The sequence below is a fragment of the Cinclus cinclus genome, chromosome 3 (assembly GCF_963662255.1).
Source record: "Cinclus cinclus chromosome 3, bCinCin1.1, whole genome shotgun sequence".
Lineage (NCBI taxonomy): Eukaryota > Metazoa > Chordata > Aves > Passeriformes > Cinclidae > Cinclus > Cinclus cinclus.
Window position 1 is genome coordinate 94953595 of NC_085048.1, and position 15459 is coordinate 94969053.

A 15459-nucleotide genomic window follows, 5' to 3' on the forward strand; every position below is an offset into this window, starting at 1 on the left:
TTTGAACAAGATCCTGCTTATCCTGAACTAAGGAAAGAGAAGAGATGATATTGCATATCTAAACATATGATAGAGGTTCCGCGTATGCTTTGTGTCAAGCCCCAGCACTATTCTAGTTAAATATTCTTTAAAGAATTTGAGTAGTAAGTGCATCTTTGACCAAAGTGAGCATTGATGTGCCTGGAGCAGGAGGCTGTGGGTAACAAGATTCTTCCAAGAGAAAGCCCCTGATGCTTTCAGGTGGAATCTTGAATTCCTGTATCATATTTATCTTCCTTTGAAATACAAGAAAGTATTTAAATTAAAAAACAGTAGAAATAAAGTTTGACAAACTGTTATTTCTGCTGAAAAGAGGCTTTTTTTTTTTTTTCTTAGAGATAGATCATCACAGTGCACATGCAGAGCTTTTGCTTTCAGGAACAGAAGCTGCTGCCTTTTAAAGGGGAAAACCAGCAGGCTGGAGCTGATTGTGGATGTGTGGCAGTTAATGAAATGTTAGATAAGATGATACTTTAAAGGATTAATGCTTGAACAGCTAAGGGTTTCTAAGGTAGATAATTGATACTATATACCCCACACCCAGCCTGTTGAAATCAGAGGTTGTGACCATGAACCAATCCACTGCTGCCTTTAGTTTCCCCACCTGAGGAACTGTATCCTCCTACAAGCTACTTCTTTCAGCAAGCAGTAGGACCTAGTAGGAAAACACAAAACTGCACCTGAGACACTTTCTAAATACCCTTAAGAAATTATTTGCGCCTCTATTAAATACTGCTCAGTATCAAATTATTGCCAAATAGAGATATAGAAAGGATAGCTCTATAGGAAAGGCTTTATTTGGAAAATACTTGTAGTAAAGTTGATTTTTTTCAAGTATGTCCCTTAGCTTTTAAGGTTAACAACATGCAATGAACAGATTCAGCTCACTTTTAAATGCAGAGAAACTACCTTGAATGGATGGGGGAGGAGGGGTTCAGTTTAATACAGAATGTAGCCAAAAGTTAGTGCAATGTAGAACCACAGTGTGTCTTGCTGGTAACATCTCTAATAAAAAACACTATTAAAATATCCACAGTTAAAGCTTGAGAGCAGACAAAAAAAAAAAAAGTTTAATAGTGGAGTAAAAACAAGTAAGTCATCAAGGACTACAGAAGGTTTCTACACTTAGTCTCCAAAGTACAAAATACAATAAATACATGAGGCTCTTTGTAAAAAGAAGAATCTAAAACTACATTTCTGTTACAGCACATTATATTTTGAATACACAGAATTTCTAAGATGCTACAGCTTTTTTTAAAGTTATTGCTTAATGGATTGGTCATGTGGTTGTCACTCTTCAGTTCTTCCAGCTTCTTTTAGCATTCTGCTTCCAGCAATAAGTAATTGGGTGCTGTGCACATACTTTAATTTCTCCCCTTTGGAAAAAGCCTCGGGATAAATTTGGACAAAGCCAAGTTGTGTGTTTCATGATGATTCCTTCAATGGCAAATTCAAAAGGTCCTTGTATTTGATGCAGAAAAATAGTGAAACTCTTTTCTGCCATGGCTGAAGAAATCCAGGTGGGTACTTGAGCATAATGGCTTGATTCCACCAAAGGCAGCAGAATTTCATTTGCTTATAAGCATTATTTCATCTTGAACAATGCCCTCATCCATTTGCTAATGCATCAATCCTTCATTTGTTTTCAAAGCACATTTTTCATAGCTTTCAAATTACACTGTCATTGAAATAAGTCTCATGATACTGGAACCAACACAAAATGGACTTTTTTTTCTGTAAGTTATCCATGATTAGCACTTAAAGAATCTGGCTTCTGTACTATTTCATGCCAAGCTTCTTTGTCTAGGTTTAATCCTTGGATACAGCTGAGGGTAAAACAGAAATGAGGTTTAAAATGTTAGTACTTTAAAAGATTATTTTTTAAAAAGAAAAAATAAAGGAACAAAAGACCCCTCTCTTTGGTGGTACAATTCTAATGTAATCCATAGTAGCAAAAGCATGGTTACAAAAAACACCCAGGGCACTGACAAATATGAATTTAGCAGTCTTAGGCAAGCTTCAAAAAATACCCACCGTGTCAGTACAAAAGGAACAGGACATAATTGAGTACTTTCAGCTCTACCCAGATGGGTGGGCCAGGAAAAGCACGTGGCTTTGTAAGTCAAGAGACCTGTGTGTCCAGAGAACTGCGGGATTATTCCCTGTGTTATAAATGGGACCAGAGAAGTATTCAAGTCTGGTTTGCTTTCTCTCACCTATCAGCTTTTATGGCAGCATAGCTTTGGGCAAGCTGGAAACACCGGTCTCCAGAAGGACCATGGAAGTGGAGAGGCTGTGTTTTGGAGAGTGGAGGGTAGGTGTCAGTTCCATGAATGACCTGCCCAACAGGAAACTGGTCCCTGCCAGCCTGTGGCCCCTGCTGCTCACACATCCTGGCCACACACACAGGGGTGCAGGGGACAACTGGCAGGACACAGCTTGGGACAGCACACAGCAGGGACAAGATGCCTGGGAAGCTGTTGGCTCCCACTTGGAAGGGCTATGGGAACAGCATGGCCTGTGGCATATGAAAAGAGAAGGATACACTTCATACAGCTAAGAGAGATGAATCCTCCATGCTCTAAATGGCAGTGCATGTCTACATCACAGCTTCTCCATTTACAGATCTCCTCAAAGCTGCCCCCTTCTCTCTCTAACCAGACTCTGGCTTTCTTCTTTTCTCAGTGACTAAGACAAGGCAAACAACTTCACCACAAGGTCTGTCTCAGCCTGCTGTGATTTCACCACTCAGAGATGAAGTCAGTCACTTACAGTATCCCAACACCTGACAGTGCTCAAAAGACTCCCTTTGACACTATTATCTTATTAGCTTAGGGAGCTAAGGAGTCACTAAGAAGGACAGAGCACTGATACAGGTAATTTAATCTTTGTTTTTATTCAGTACACCTGACTGCAAGGGGATAAAGCAACTATGATAAAAATAAGAATATTTAATCTACCAAATGTTTTCCTCTGGTGAACATCACAAACTAGAATTCAGCTGCTATATTAAGAGGCCAGTAATTGCTTTGGAGAATCATCACAGGATATTTCAGCAGCAGAACAACTGAACAGACACAGGAGTGTCGCAGTTAATAAATACTGTGTAGTTTTCCCCAAAGATTCTGTTGGGATTGTGTTGTGCTTACAAGGGTAAGTTTCGATCTCCAGTTCAAGCTGTGCTGCCTTGTGCTTTTTTTTTCAGAAGCAGAGATGTTCCTTACATTCTTACACACCTATGCTCAGACTCAAAGCACAAGCACTGCATGCACAGTTCACCCTGGGGCAAGCAAAAATCAAAGCTGCCATTCTAACCTTACTGTGCAGGGCTGATGGCTGCTCTCCATTCAGAAATGTTAACTTTGGAGAGGAAAACACTGAGCAGGAGTACTATGTTAGAGAGGATTTTACAGTGAGCAGGGTGTAGGCCTGACCTGGAAATGATACAGACTGATGAAAACTGATTTTGCATTAGATAGAGTCACTCTGCAAAATCCAACCAGTTTAAGAGGAAAGATTATCTGCATGAGGAAGGAGGTTCAGCCTCTTTCAAGCACCATACATCTATCAGCTAAAATTCAGAGTAGTTAATCTTGGAGAATCTCTCATCTCCAGCACCAGGGAAACTAGAATTGAAAAAAAAAAAAGCTTAATGGAATTTTTATACATGCATCCATCTGCCATCATTTTCTAGTAACTCAACTGTGAGGAAAAATAGAGGGACATAATTAAAAGTATCTTTTGTACACAGTTTTTAATAAAAGGCAAAATACAAAAGGTGATGAGAGAAGGAGAGGCCATTCATGTAAGGCCTCTGACATATAGCTAAAAGTTACTTTAAAAGTTACTTTAAAGAACTGCCTTTGCTGAGCAATGTGATCTGTTTTCCAACACTACAAAAAATATAACCTAGATTTTTGTAGTGTTTATCTCCTTGGATCTAAAGGTGCCTTATATACGCAGGGAACTTATGACTCACTCTTCATGCAGCTTTCAGTTCTGAAGGCCCTTTTTGCCAGTACATCACTTTCTTGAAACAGGGAAAACTAGTTTTGTTCTCAAACAATTGTAGAATATCCTGAGTTGGAAGGGAACCCCTAAGAAATCACTGAGTCCAACTGCAGGCCCTACAAAAGACAGCCCCAAAATCACCCCATGTGCCTGAGAACATGCTCAAGAAAATCTTATTCACACACCATATTTGGATGAAATGGGATTTTTTTCTCTAAATGGTGGGACAAGCTTGGTATTAGGGCCTGCTCTGTCGAGCAAGGTGGTGATACAAGTTGTTCTTTTGTGCACCCATTAATCTGTGTTAAGTACCTTAAACACAGGGTGCTAACCCACTCTGCCAAGGTATTCAACACCCTAAATAGAGATGGAGAATGCCAACTCCTTCCTCTTGACTCTTAAAGCTGCACCTCGATGCAAGAGATCCGATATGCTGGGTACACTGCACATCCTGGGGTGGGCTTTTTTTGGCTCTGGAAGCCAGGACTCACCCCTAGCAGGTTTCGGGGCACGTAGCCCTCCTTGTCATTCAGCCGTGCCCACCACCACTCGATCTCCTCCTCATCCTCCCGGCGCAGGATTGTCATGCAGTCTCCTTCCTTCATGGACAGCTCGTCATCATTCTGAGCCTCATAATCCCACAGTCCATAAATCACTCCTTTGTTCATGATCCCCATCTTCTCCTGCACTCCTGCAACATTGAAAACACAGATCAGCTCAATTGAGAAGAAAAGATATAAATAAAAAGGACAGCAGGAAGGAAGACTCCTTTATTCTTACAGCCCAGAAAAAAAAAAAATCCTACCTACTTGGCACCTTATTGCCTACTAAGAGCTGGCCCTGGAAGAAGTGGCTTTGTGAAGTTACAGCAGACAGACTCCTTCCTTAAACACGTTAAAAAATACAAGGCAAATGGGGAGAGCAGCACTGATTGATAAAAGGTTTTATTTTTGTGTTCACGCTTTCTAGACCTAAGTGATGAGCAAGAAACACTTTCTGTACTCTTAGTGCAATAGTAATCACTTCCTGTCACAGGGAGATAGCAATACCTGCTTGGATTGACCACCATTGTCATTTTGATGCTTGTGGGGTCATTTGCCACCTGGGTCATTTTATTTCAGAACTTGAAAGCAATTTTCATCTCAGACCTTGCCTGAGGGATTTGCCTGCTCCTCTGTACCTGCTTTTGGTTATCTCAGCAGTTCTTAATTTCTAACACAGTTTTTTTTTGTTGTTGTTTTTGTTTTAAACACTGCCTTCAGAAACACAATTTTGTTAAATTATTTCTGGACCAAGGTGTTTTGGAGTACACACGTAATCCCCTGCAGGGTTATTCAGAACTTGCTCATTTTACAGCTGTAGCCAGAGATGATACTCTTCTTTCTGTACACATTCCTCAGCCTCTGAACAGAAGACTGGAAAAGGTATCCTAGTTTGTACACCAGCTGATTTTTCCCTTAAGTAATTATTTAAAAATACTGAATTCTACTGGTTTGGAGCATTTTTTTTTTTTTGGTTGGTTGGTTTTGGTATTTTCAGGAGCAGAGAGTACACTGCAGACTGCATCACAAAACTTGTCCTCTCCCTTTTCATCATGTAGCTATTACTACCTACATCTACTAAAGGAAACATCTGCTCAAATCAAGTTCTTTACTTCTGCACCCCAGCTCAGCACATAACACGAAATTACTTCCAGTGCATGATAAGCTCTGCTCAGGTAAACTCATCCCTTGCTTTGCATTTGGTGTAATTAGAGGTTTGGCCAAAGCTGTGCTCGGCACTGACATGTGGAAGGGAAGACTGAGCACCAAAGTAGACAAAGAAGATTCACACAATGCATGTGGTGTCCTAAAGGGATCTTAATGGTCACGCCAGGGTAGTGGGGCAAACAGAGCCACCACAGGCATTACATTTAAGAAAGTGAAAAAATTCCATACTTAAGCAGCCTCAGACCTGTAATTTAATCAATGCTAAAGGATGACTGGTTTAGTTTAAACTTACCTGTTCCTCTTACTTGATATTGGACATCATTTGCAATAAAAAAGATCAGGTGAATCAAGGAAATACACCAGGGTTAATTAGCTTAATAATGAGTTTAGAGGGCCAGGTTTAGTGCAGTTCAGAAAACATATTCTGAGAACAAATACACATTCCCAAACTTCTTTAACAGAAGCAGTTTTAGGCAGGGAATAATTTCTTACAGTAACTACAGGCAACCAGAACCAGTCTTAGCAATAGGATTAATTTCCGATGGAAAAACATGGAACTTTGGCTGTTCAGCTATCAATACATCAAGAGATTGAAACCACTGAAACTATCTGGAAAAACTGGCAGTAGGCCAAAGCCTTACAGTCCTTTCAGGACCCATCAAAAAGTATCTCATAACACAAAAAGATCCCAAACTCAACAAAAAACAGAGCATCAAGTGAAATCACCAGATGGCAGGTCATAACAAACCCCACATACAAAAATAATGCATTTCTTCATGCTGTATATAATGAGACCATGGACCTCCTTTCCACAGAATCTCGTGGGCAGTTCACTTGAATTTAAGAATTAGACAAATTCCTGACAGAAATCCCTCAAGAGCTGTTCAACACAATTACAGCATCTCTTAATTAATATCTGAGTTAAAACCAGTTTAAAATATTAGACAAGTATTATTTTTTTATTTAGTCCTACAATCTTCCTTGGGTATTCGGTGTTGATGTCCTCCCTGGGAGCCTGGATACAAAACCAAATGGAATTTCGCTTAACCTACAAATTTTGATGCCAGTTAAAAAGGCTGCCTCCCTTTGTAGAGAAAACTATGTATTTGGCACCAAAGACACAGTTTTCAAGCTTAGTGAGGACAGCTGGACAGACTGTTTTGAAATCTGCTGGCTGAGCAGCTTAGAGAAACTCAGCTCTTGCCTGTGCCACAAAAGCAGAAAGGCAGTTTTACAGCTTTTTCTGCTGTGTTATGTTGCTGTTACTCTAACCTCTTGCAGAGAGATGACACACCAGATGGTAGGTGCCATGGGGACATGAGCTACATACAAAACAGAGAAAAGTAATTTAAAACCTCATTACAAACAAAACATACAGTAAAGTAATGTAAAACCTCATTGACTAATACTCATCACACCCTGGGGGGAATTAAGTTTTCTCCATTCAAAGACAGTATATCTGTAGCCTTACTATTTGAATACAATCTAAATTTAATAGGGGATTTCTTTTTAAATGCAAGTGAAGAAAAAAGTCAGGAAGGTAAAGTCAAATTCAGTGCTTACAGACATCCATCAAGGCAGGAACTTAGCAAAACTTTTTCTGGTTCTGCACATTAGGAAATACCCCTCATTTCAAGACACCAGATAACAGCTATGAATTGCCTACTGAAACATCCATACAACTTTTGTTGTCACGTAAAAGAAGCTCTCATGTAGCAAGAGTCACCTAATTAGTGTATCTGTCAATGCACATGCTTCGCTCAAGCTTTTAATGTAGGGAAAAAGCTTTTGTTACTCAGATCTCCTCCACAGGGTGAGTACTGCAAAGTTAATCTTGATGGAACTCATTCTGTGACAGGAAGCTGGCAAAAACCTCTCTCTTTCCAAGAGGAACCTGTGGCACAGGGACCTAACCCGAGTGTGCACCTTACCCCTCCTCATGCACAAATGAGCTGAGAGGAGGCAGGGGAGCCCCTGGCATGCTGCAGACTCTGGGAATGACACTCACTCACCATACAAGAACTGGGAGCACTGCGTGTAGCCTTCCTCCATCTCCTCGCACTTGTCCGCAGCCGTCTGCATGTCACTGTAGGTCATGGCAAACACGGCTGCCCCCGACTCCACCAGGAACTTGCACACCTGCACGTTATTGCAGGATGCTGCACAGTGCAGAGGGGTCCTGCAAGGCAAGGACAAAAGGATGGCACTTCCCTCCCGCTGCTCACAGCGCGCTCAGAGCCCTGGGAGCAAACGGTGTCCGTGCCTGCAGGACCTCAGCAATCAGCCCTGCCCTGCTGAGGCCTTCCCAGCACAGCACCTAACCCAGCATGGCAAGAGCAATCATTTTTCACAGGTAACAGGAGCTACTGAGAGCTGCTTGAGCCCTAAAGCTAGAGTTTCCATACAGATTTCCAGTTATTCTACCTTTCTATCATTTATTAATATTTTAGGAACATTCATTAAGGTACTAAAAATCAAAAAAATTAAGCAGTATTAAAAACCCACTCAGAAATCTGACATCGTGCCTCTTACAATCTAGATAATTACTTCAAGATTTGACTTTGTGACAAGTGCACGTAGTTGTGATAACCCCTCAGGTTGAGGGAGCACAAGCATCTTTATTCAGTTTTAGGCCTCACACACCTCTGTTATAGGCAGAAACCACAGTAAAATCACCACCCCTTACACCAGCTTTCCGTAAATAATCTCCCTAGTTATTTGTAAAAAGGATTTGTAACACACTATCAGCTGCAAGCCTTGTTTGAAGGTTGTGGTTTTCCACTTCGTTTTGGTTTCAAGTTGGCTGATGACTGGACAAAGAACTGGGGAGAGTTTGCAGGGCTAGATACTGCCCAGAGCACAGGTAAGTTACAGGTTCTCACAGAGGATATTGGGGCAATTTCCTGACAACTGTGTCCACCCCTACAATGTTTTTTTCATACTGGGAATATTGCTGTAATTTCCCTATTTTCCCCATCTGCACAGCCCCATATGATGCCAAACTGAGAACTGCTGATGCTCTGCTTTGGAAAGAAAACTCACTCAGCTCCACAAGAGCAAAGCAAGGGACATTCTGAGGGACCTGCAGCAGCTTCCATGTCCTGCCTCTTGTGGAGAGAATCCATAAGGAACCACTTCATGAAACCCTTACCATCCATCGCTGTCTGCAGCATTCACGTTCACCCCAAACTGCACCAGGAACTTCACGATTTCCGTGTGCCCAGCACACACAGCGTTGTGCAGAGCAGTAATTCCTTCATCGTTGGGCATGCTAGGATCTTCCACCTGGCCAGCCAGAAAGAAAGCAATCACATTCAGGTGAAATTCTCTGGAATAAACACCTCTTCTCATACAAAAATCAGTTGTCTTATTCTGAAATATGAATGTGTGACGTATTTCTAGGAAGGACACGAGCAAGAAGAACACAACCACTACCAATTTTGCACCTCAACTCATATTTAAGCTTGGAGTCTCCCTTTAACAGTGCAGTTCAGAGAAACAGGATCTTGATAACTTACTAAAAGTACTTCTAACAAATTTCTGATATACGTCTATCTAACTTGAGCAAAGTTCACATGGATTTTGCTTATCAAATTATCTGATAACATGCCAGACAGGGAATGAAACACTACATAAAAAATGAGAAAAGGATGTACTGCAAATTTATAGTCTTGATGCTAAAAATCCACCATGGATTTAACACACTTAAAATCAGCCTCCAAGTATGATCACTTAGAAACTGTTAGGATTTATCTCCTCAAGAACAGATCTAGGTTCTGCACTAACCCAGGAAATCTATGACTTCCCCATTTCCACCAGGACTGAAGTTCTTCGTCTTACCAACTAGCATTTTTACCTCATAAATTATTCTCTGCACAAGGTCAAACTCCCCCTCCAAAGATGAATCCAGAAGTAATGCCAAGGGATTGAATTTCACTCTCATTCCATGCCCAATCCTTTCAGAGCCAGTCTTACGCAAGTTCGTCCTCTTCCCCTGTGAAAAGGTAACGTAAGTTACAGTCACATTTTTCCTGGGAAGATGAATTCAGAACTGCTTATTCAGGAATGACAGCAGAAATTATCAACTAGAAAAGTGTTTAACAGAAAATTTATAGTAATTTTTACCAATCCCCGAACACATTATGAATACATTAGGTTAAGCATGTTATGAAAGATCTCTGCTTTAATCTTTCTTGTTGTTTGGACAACTTTACCATTAACTCTCATAGCTGCTAGACAAACCAAGCAGTGCACTCCACAAAGTACACTACTTCAAGTGCTGATGTAAAGTTCCTAACATTTTTTAAGTACAGCAGAGGTTAGCGGGAGCAAACAACAATGGAAAATGGTTTAGAAAAATATAGAACCAAGTGTAGAATTGCTTTAGATGCTCCCATTGATACTGGAAACCATGTATTTCTATAGCTGAGTTTATGCTCATTCCTTTAGGGACCATGCTCCCATTAGCTCAGCTCTCGCCCAGCTGCCTGGGCAGCAGCAATAAGACTATTCATGAGGGTATGTAAATTTCTGACAGATGTCCAGGCAAAGATGAATAGAACTGACTCATATTTTGAAAGAGCAGGCATGTGGAGATCAGATATGTAAGTAGAGAAATGAAATTAAATACTCTTCTGCCTGTAGATTTGTACACAATACCAAAAGGAGTGGCTTTTTCAAGAGTGAGCCTGGCAGAACAACCCACAGATTTAAATATGAAATCAAGAAGTTGGGCTGGTTTCTTCTCATCATTGCAAAATTATTACAAAACCAAGCAGAAAGGAGTTCTCACAATTCAGGAAATCTTACCACTTAAGGTTCTTTGTAAAAGGGAGCAAAAACAAACTCTTTAAAGCATGAACACAAAGAATGTCTACTCCATGCACAAATTACAAGATTAAAAAGCACACTTAAACCTTTTAACTCCTCTGCACTGAAGTGATAGAGGAAAAAACCACTTTCATGTATCAGGTTATCAAAATTGTTATCAAAACTCTACTCTTGATAGGTGTTTTTAAAGAAAATCTTTGAGAAACTGAAAACGTTAAGCATTTTTGTTCTACAACAGTGGGATAACGTCATACCACAAACAGATAAACTTGCAAATAAATGGTAAAAATGCTGCCTCCTCCCAGCTCCAAGAGACTCCATTTTGATGCAACTTGAGAGTAAACTGGTGTTAAATCAGATTTCAAAGAAATTCAGGAAACATTCAGTAGAAGCACAAACAGCTGATGTCTACAAATGACTTTTTATGGCAAAAAATAAAGAAGTCTTTTCCTCCATATTTTTCAAGCAAGGCACCTTCAGATAAACAAATGCAATCCAGGACTAAGAAAATTAGTCTCCAGCTCTTATTAGCTATTGCAGGAAATGCTTGTGAAATCTGTATCTGTACCTCAAGGGGAAAAAAAAAAAAAATCAGCTTTAATTTTTCTTAGAAAGGAAGTAAAATCTGGGTGTAGGCAGATTTCTATAAAGAATGCTTTTTGCAGCTCTGTAGAGTTTTACTATTTGTGTATTCCATTTGAAACTTTTCATTGTGTCATTAATTCTGGGGACAAGAGAGACTTTTCATTACTGTTATGCAGTCTGGGGATAAGAGCATCACACAAATAGAACAGATACCCACAGAGAGACTTCCAGACTCTGTGGCTGTTCTCCCACATCTGCCTGAGCTCTGCGACACAACGCACGGGGTTTACGGCAGCACTTGAGATGATTTATTGACAGGGCACCCCAGTTGTAAGCTAATACTTACAGGAGGCAAGGAAAATTGTCCAGTAACTTCAGGAGGCCTCATATTGAATGAATCCTCTCCCAAACTCTCTGGTTCCCCTGATGGGTAGGGAGGTGGTGGGTATGGAGGATATTCTTCCATGTACACCTCCAGTGGCAGTGGAGCTTCTAGGTGTGGTTCTTCTGGTTTGGGCTGCATGAGTTCATCACTGTCTGATACAGCTTCAGGCACAGTGTCCAAAGGTATGGGGGAAAGAGCAGCTTCACTCTGCTCTGCTGCTGTGCTTTCTGTCTCCTCAGCAATAGCAGGTTCTGGCATGGAAGCAGCTGTTTCTTTTTCTGATTCTGTGCTTAGATAAGGATTTGGGATTTCCACTGGGCTTTCAGGACTGGCAGCTGATGCCATCTGTTTGGAGGGATGCAATGGAGCTGAGATAGTCTCCATTGCAGCCAGAGTGGTCCTCTGATACAACAGCTTCTGAATGTTGGGGCCATTGGGTCCCTCTGGCTCAGTAATGGAGCTGCGTTTCTTCAGTGGCCTGGGGGCATTGGACAGCTTCTTCCGTAGTGCCTCCAGGTCGGCGTCGCTCTGGTTGCGGTAGGGGTTGGACAGGAAAGGCAGCAGCTTGGTCGGGCTCAGGGGACGAGGTATCCGCTCTGGCTCGTGGCTCTCGTGAGCAGAGGCTGCTGTTTCCACCTCAGGCTCTGGCCTGCCTGGTTTGCCCTGCAGGTTGGAGTAGATGTTCTCTGTCTGTGGCAGCTGATTCTGTACCCCTGCTCCTGCCATCACGGGCTTGCCATACACTGTGGAACAGTTCAGAGAGGGGAGGGGGGGAAACAAGTTTGAATTTTTGATCAACAAGACAACAACAACAAAAAGTTGAATCAGGTTCTGTATTCTTTATATAGGGCAAAGAAAGCTGAATACAAAAAACTGAACAGAACTAATCTGGTAGCCAGATCTACCATTAGTTATTTTGCTAACCCAAAAGACACACTCCACACTTCTTGTTAACATTCTTACAGAGCACAGAAGATCCACCTAAAATTATTACAGCTGCCCTCACCCACTTAATTCCCCTGAAGAACAGCTTCATACCCACAGACCAGGTGGAAGGAACATCTATCTGAGGTCTATCAGACAGAAGAGAGCAAGAGCAACATGCTTACCACTTGGGAAGTGTGGTCCTCTGGTCTGCGCCCTCGTCAAAGCACTCTGCACTGCCTGCTGGAAGTTCTTCCCAGCAGTCTGCTGTTGGGTGTACATGCTGTAAATGGAACTTGCAGCCACAGTCTGAGGCTTTCGAAATGGTGGCAGTGAAGACTCTTTGGATGGTTGAGGAGTAAAAGGTCTCACAGCTGCTGCTGGGGGACTCTCCTGTTTGGAGGAAGGAAGAATTTGCTCCTGACTGGAAGAAGAACCTGCAGGAGGTACTGAAATTCTTTGCTGTATCTGCTGAGAAGGATGAGAAGGCGGCTGTGCCACTGGTTTTTGCTTGTTTCCCATGGCTGCAACAGCCAAAGGCAGCTTCTGCAGGTTTCCATCCAGCTTTGTATCAGCAGGTTGCAGGTGACTGGCTTGACCGAAGTAAGGCAAGTTTATCTGTTTTGGTTTAGTGGGGACAGGTGGTGGCACCTTGGTCACAGTTTTATTGGTTGTCTGAAAGACAAAAAAAAAAAAAAAGAAAAAAATTCATTAAGATAAAACAGTAAGATGTGATTTGGGAGTTCTGCTATGAAGGACCAAAGAGCCTCAAAAGTATGACACAGTATCTTATGTCTATTACTGCTGTAATAGGGTCTACAAAATCATTGGAAACAAGAAGATGCTGCTTGAAACACTTTGTGTAAATACTTTGAGCCTATTCTGCTCGAAACATTTTATGTAAATACTTTGAGCTTATTCTCACTCATTCTTTCTGTAACAGGTACATTTAAAACAGGAGCCAATGGCAGGGCACAGTAATTTCTCTAGAGATATTAGACACTGAGTTGGCCAGAGTTTGCTCGCCAACAAAGCACTTGTCATCCCTACTTGTAGGCTAGTTCACCCCTACTTGATCAAACTGTGTCCTGGTGCCAAAACTTAGGGGAAAAGCTCTGCTGCTATTAAATATCTGAAGGATACTGTTGCATTAAAAGAGTGAAACAAGTATGTAAATGCTTTTGAAGAAAAACCAAACAAACATGCACATGGTCTTTGTATCTTCAGAGGAAAAAATACACGCTGGAACAAGTAACACAGCCAGAGATTCTCACCACACCGACTGCAGAGAATGATTTGGAGTTACCAATTGCCATTAAAAGCCTAAGAGACATTTTTTTCTCAGAAGTCATCTTTTAAAAGCTGACCTGAGTACTTTTCAGAGCTTTCTACCAGCCACATTAGAACAGCTGTGGGTAAGCCCTGGCAGAGGGAGAGCAGCAGCCTGGGTTCCTTCCCTGCATACCTGTGCTTCCCGCAGGAGATCCTCGCTGCTCTGGTTTTTCCTCAGCGTGCCCAGCCCGGCAGACTGCTCCACGGAGTCAAACATGGAGAACGGACGCACCTTCTTCTCCTTGTCACGTAAAAAAGTTTCTCCTTCAGCTGTTGCTGAAGAGAGAGGAGACAACTTTCAAAAGGGACGGTGCAACTGTAGGGGTGAGTTCCCTGCTCTGTGCAATATTTACCACAGTGCATGCAGGGGGATGCTTTTTGCATCCATCCTACCTCTGCACTAAGGACCCCTGGGCCTGCCAAGTGCTGTATTATGCAAGCTCAGCAGGGCCATGTAAGAAGGAACTAGGATCTACTTGACCACCTGAAGCGAGGTGTGGGTTTGGTTTCTTTCTTTTTAAAAGCCCTGCAACACCATAGCAAAGCAATGGCAATGTTCTTTGAGTTTTTATTTTGTGCTTTCAAATGAATTCTCAACTATTCACCGACATATTTAGAAGAGAGGTATCATCAACCAGATTCTCCAAATTTTAAGATTAGCCAAGTACACAAGAACATACCTTGTCCTTCACTTGTCACAATTCCTTTTCCTGAAGTCAGGGTTGATCCTTGATTAATATGATTGTCTGTGTTTGAACTACTCCAGTCAGGGGCAGATGGGGAAGGTTTTGCACTGGGGACCACAGAACCTAGGAGAAAATAAGTGGAACAGATTAAGCTAAAATAGTAGCTTTTATTGACTTGATACAAATAGGGTTTTTTTTTCTGTAAGAGTCAGGTCTAGCCAATGTAAAAGTATCACATAGAGGTTAACTGCTATAAAACCTATCATTAGAGCTTTTAATTTGTTTGTTTTAAAAAGAGAATGTAAATGAAGTTCAAGAACTACCAAAAGCAGAACTACCAACTACCAAAAGCAGCAGCAAAACTTTGTCACACCACACACCTGCATTTACAGCATTCACAAAAGAAACTTCTCTAGATTAGCTTATTTCCAGTTAGTAGGAAACTTTCCTAGAGTATCTGTGCTAAGTTAAAAGTGATACAATAATTAAGTATAAAAAAGATAGTGCAAAGGAAAACTTGATGCTTTAAAACATAGACAGACCGTGCCAGGGATATTCAAAACAGGAGAAAATTCATCTGTGTGTTAAATGTGCACATAAGGTCTGCATTAAAGCTGATCTTTACATTTACTACAGTAGACATCCAGATCTGCAAAAACCACTGAGAAAATGCTTGCAAACTCCTATTAAGTATTTCACCAAATTCTCTCTACTAAACTCTAAATAACCTAAGTAATGTTAAATTCAAACAGTAATAATAAGCAGCAGCAGAAAGTTTCATTCTGACAAAGTACCAAAAACTCTCTCTAGGAAAGCAGTCCTTTTGTCCAAATGCTAAAAAATAAGAAGTGCTATTTTAGTTCAAATAGCTAACCACCAGACATTCTTCTAGCAAAAAAAATCAAATTTTGTGTGGTCTAGAGCTTAAATTCCACTCCAGTTGTTTTAGGATCAGCAA

At 41.2% G+C, this 15459-nt stretch overlaps 1 protein-coding gene across 1 annotated transcript in view; it reads right to left on the minus strand.

The window, feature by feature from the left end:
* Positions 1 to 961: 961 nt before the first annotated feature.
* The window catches only part of TP53BP2 (tumor protein p53 binding protein 2), a 51681-nt gene continuing 37183 nt past the window's right edge, over positions 962 to 15459 (minus strand). The window contains exons 10-18 of the mRNA XM_062489323.1: positions 14496 to 14624; positions 13949 to 14091; positions 12669 to 13158; positions 11521 to 12302; positions 9616 to 9753; positions 8911 to 9044; positions 7772 to 7938; positions 4542 to 4741; positions 962 to 1865 (exon numbers count right to left, since the gene is read on the minus strand). Coding sequence (XP_062345307.1) covers positions 1824 to 1865; positions 4542 to 4741; positions 7772 to 7938; positions 8911 to 9044; positions 9616 to 9753; positions 11521 to 12302; positions 12669 to 13158; positions 13949 to 14091; positions 14496 to 14624 — 2225 coding nt within the window. The 3' untranslated portion in view covers positions 962 to 1823. The remainder of the gene's footprint in view (positions 1866 to 4541; positions 4742 to 7771; positions 7939 to 8910; positions 9045 to 9615; positions 9754 to 11520; positions 12303 to 12668; positions 13159 to 13948; positions 14092 to 14495; positions 14625 to 15459) is intronic.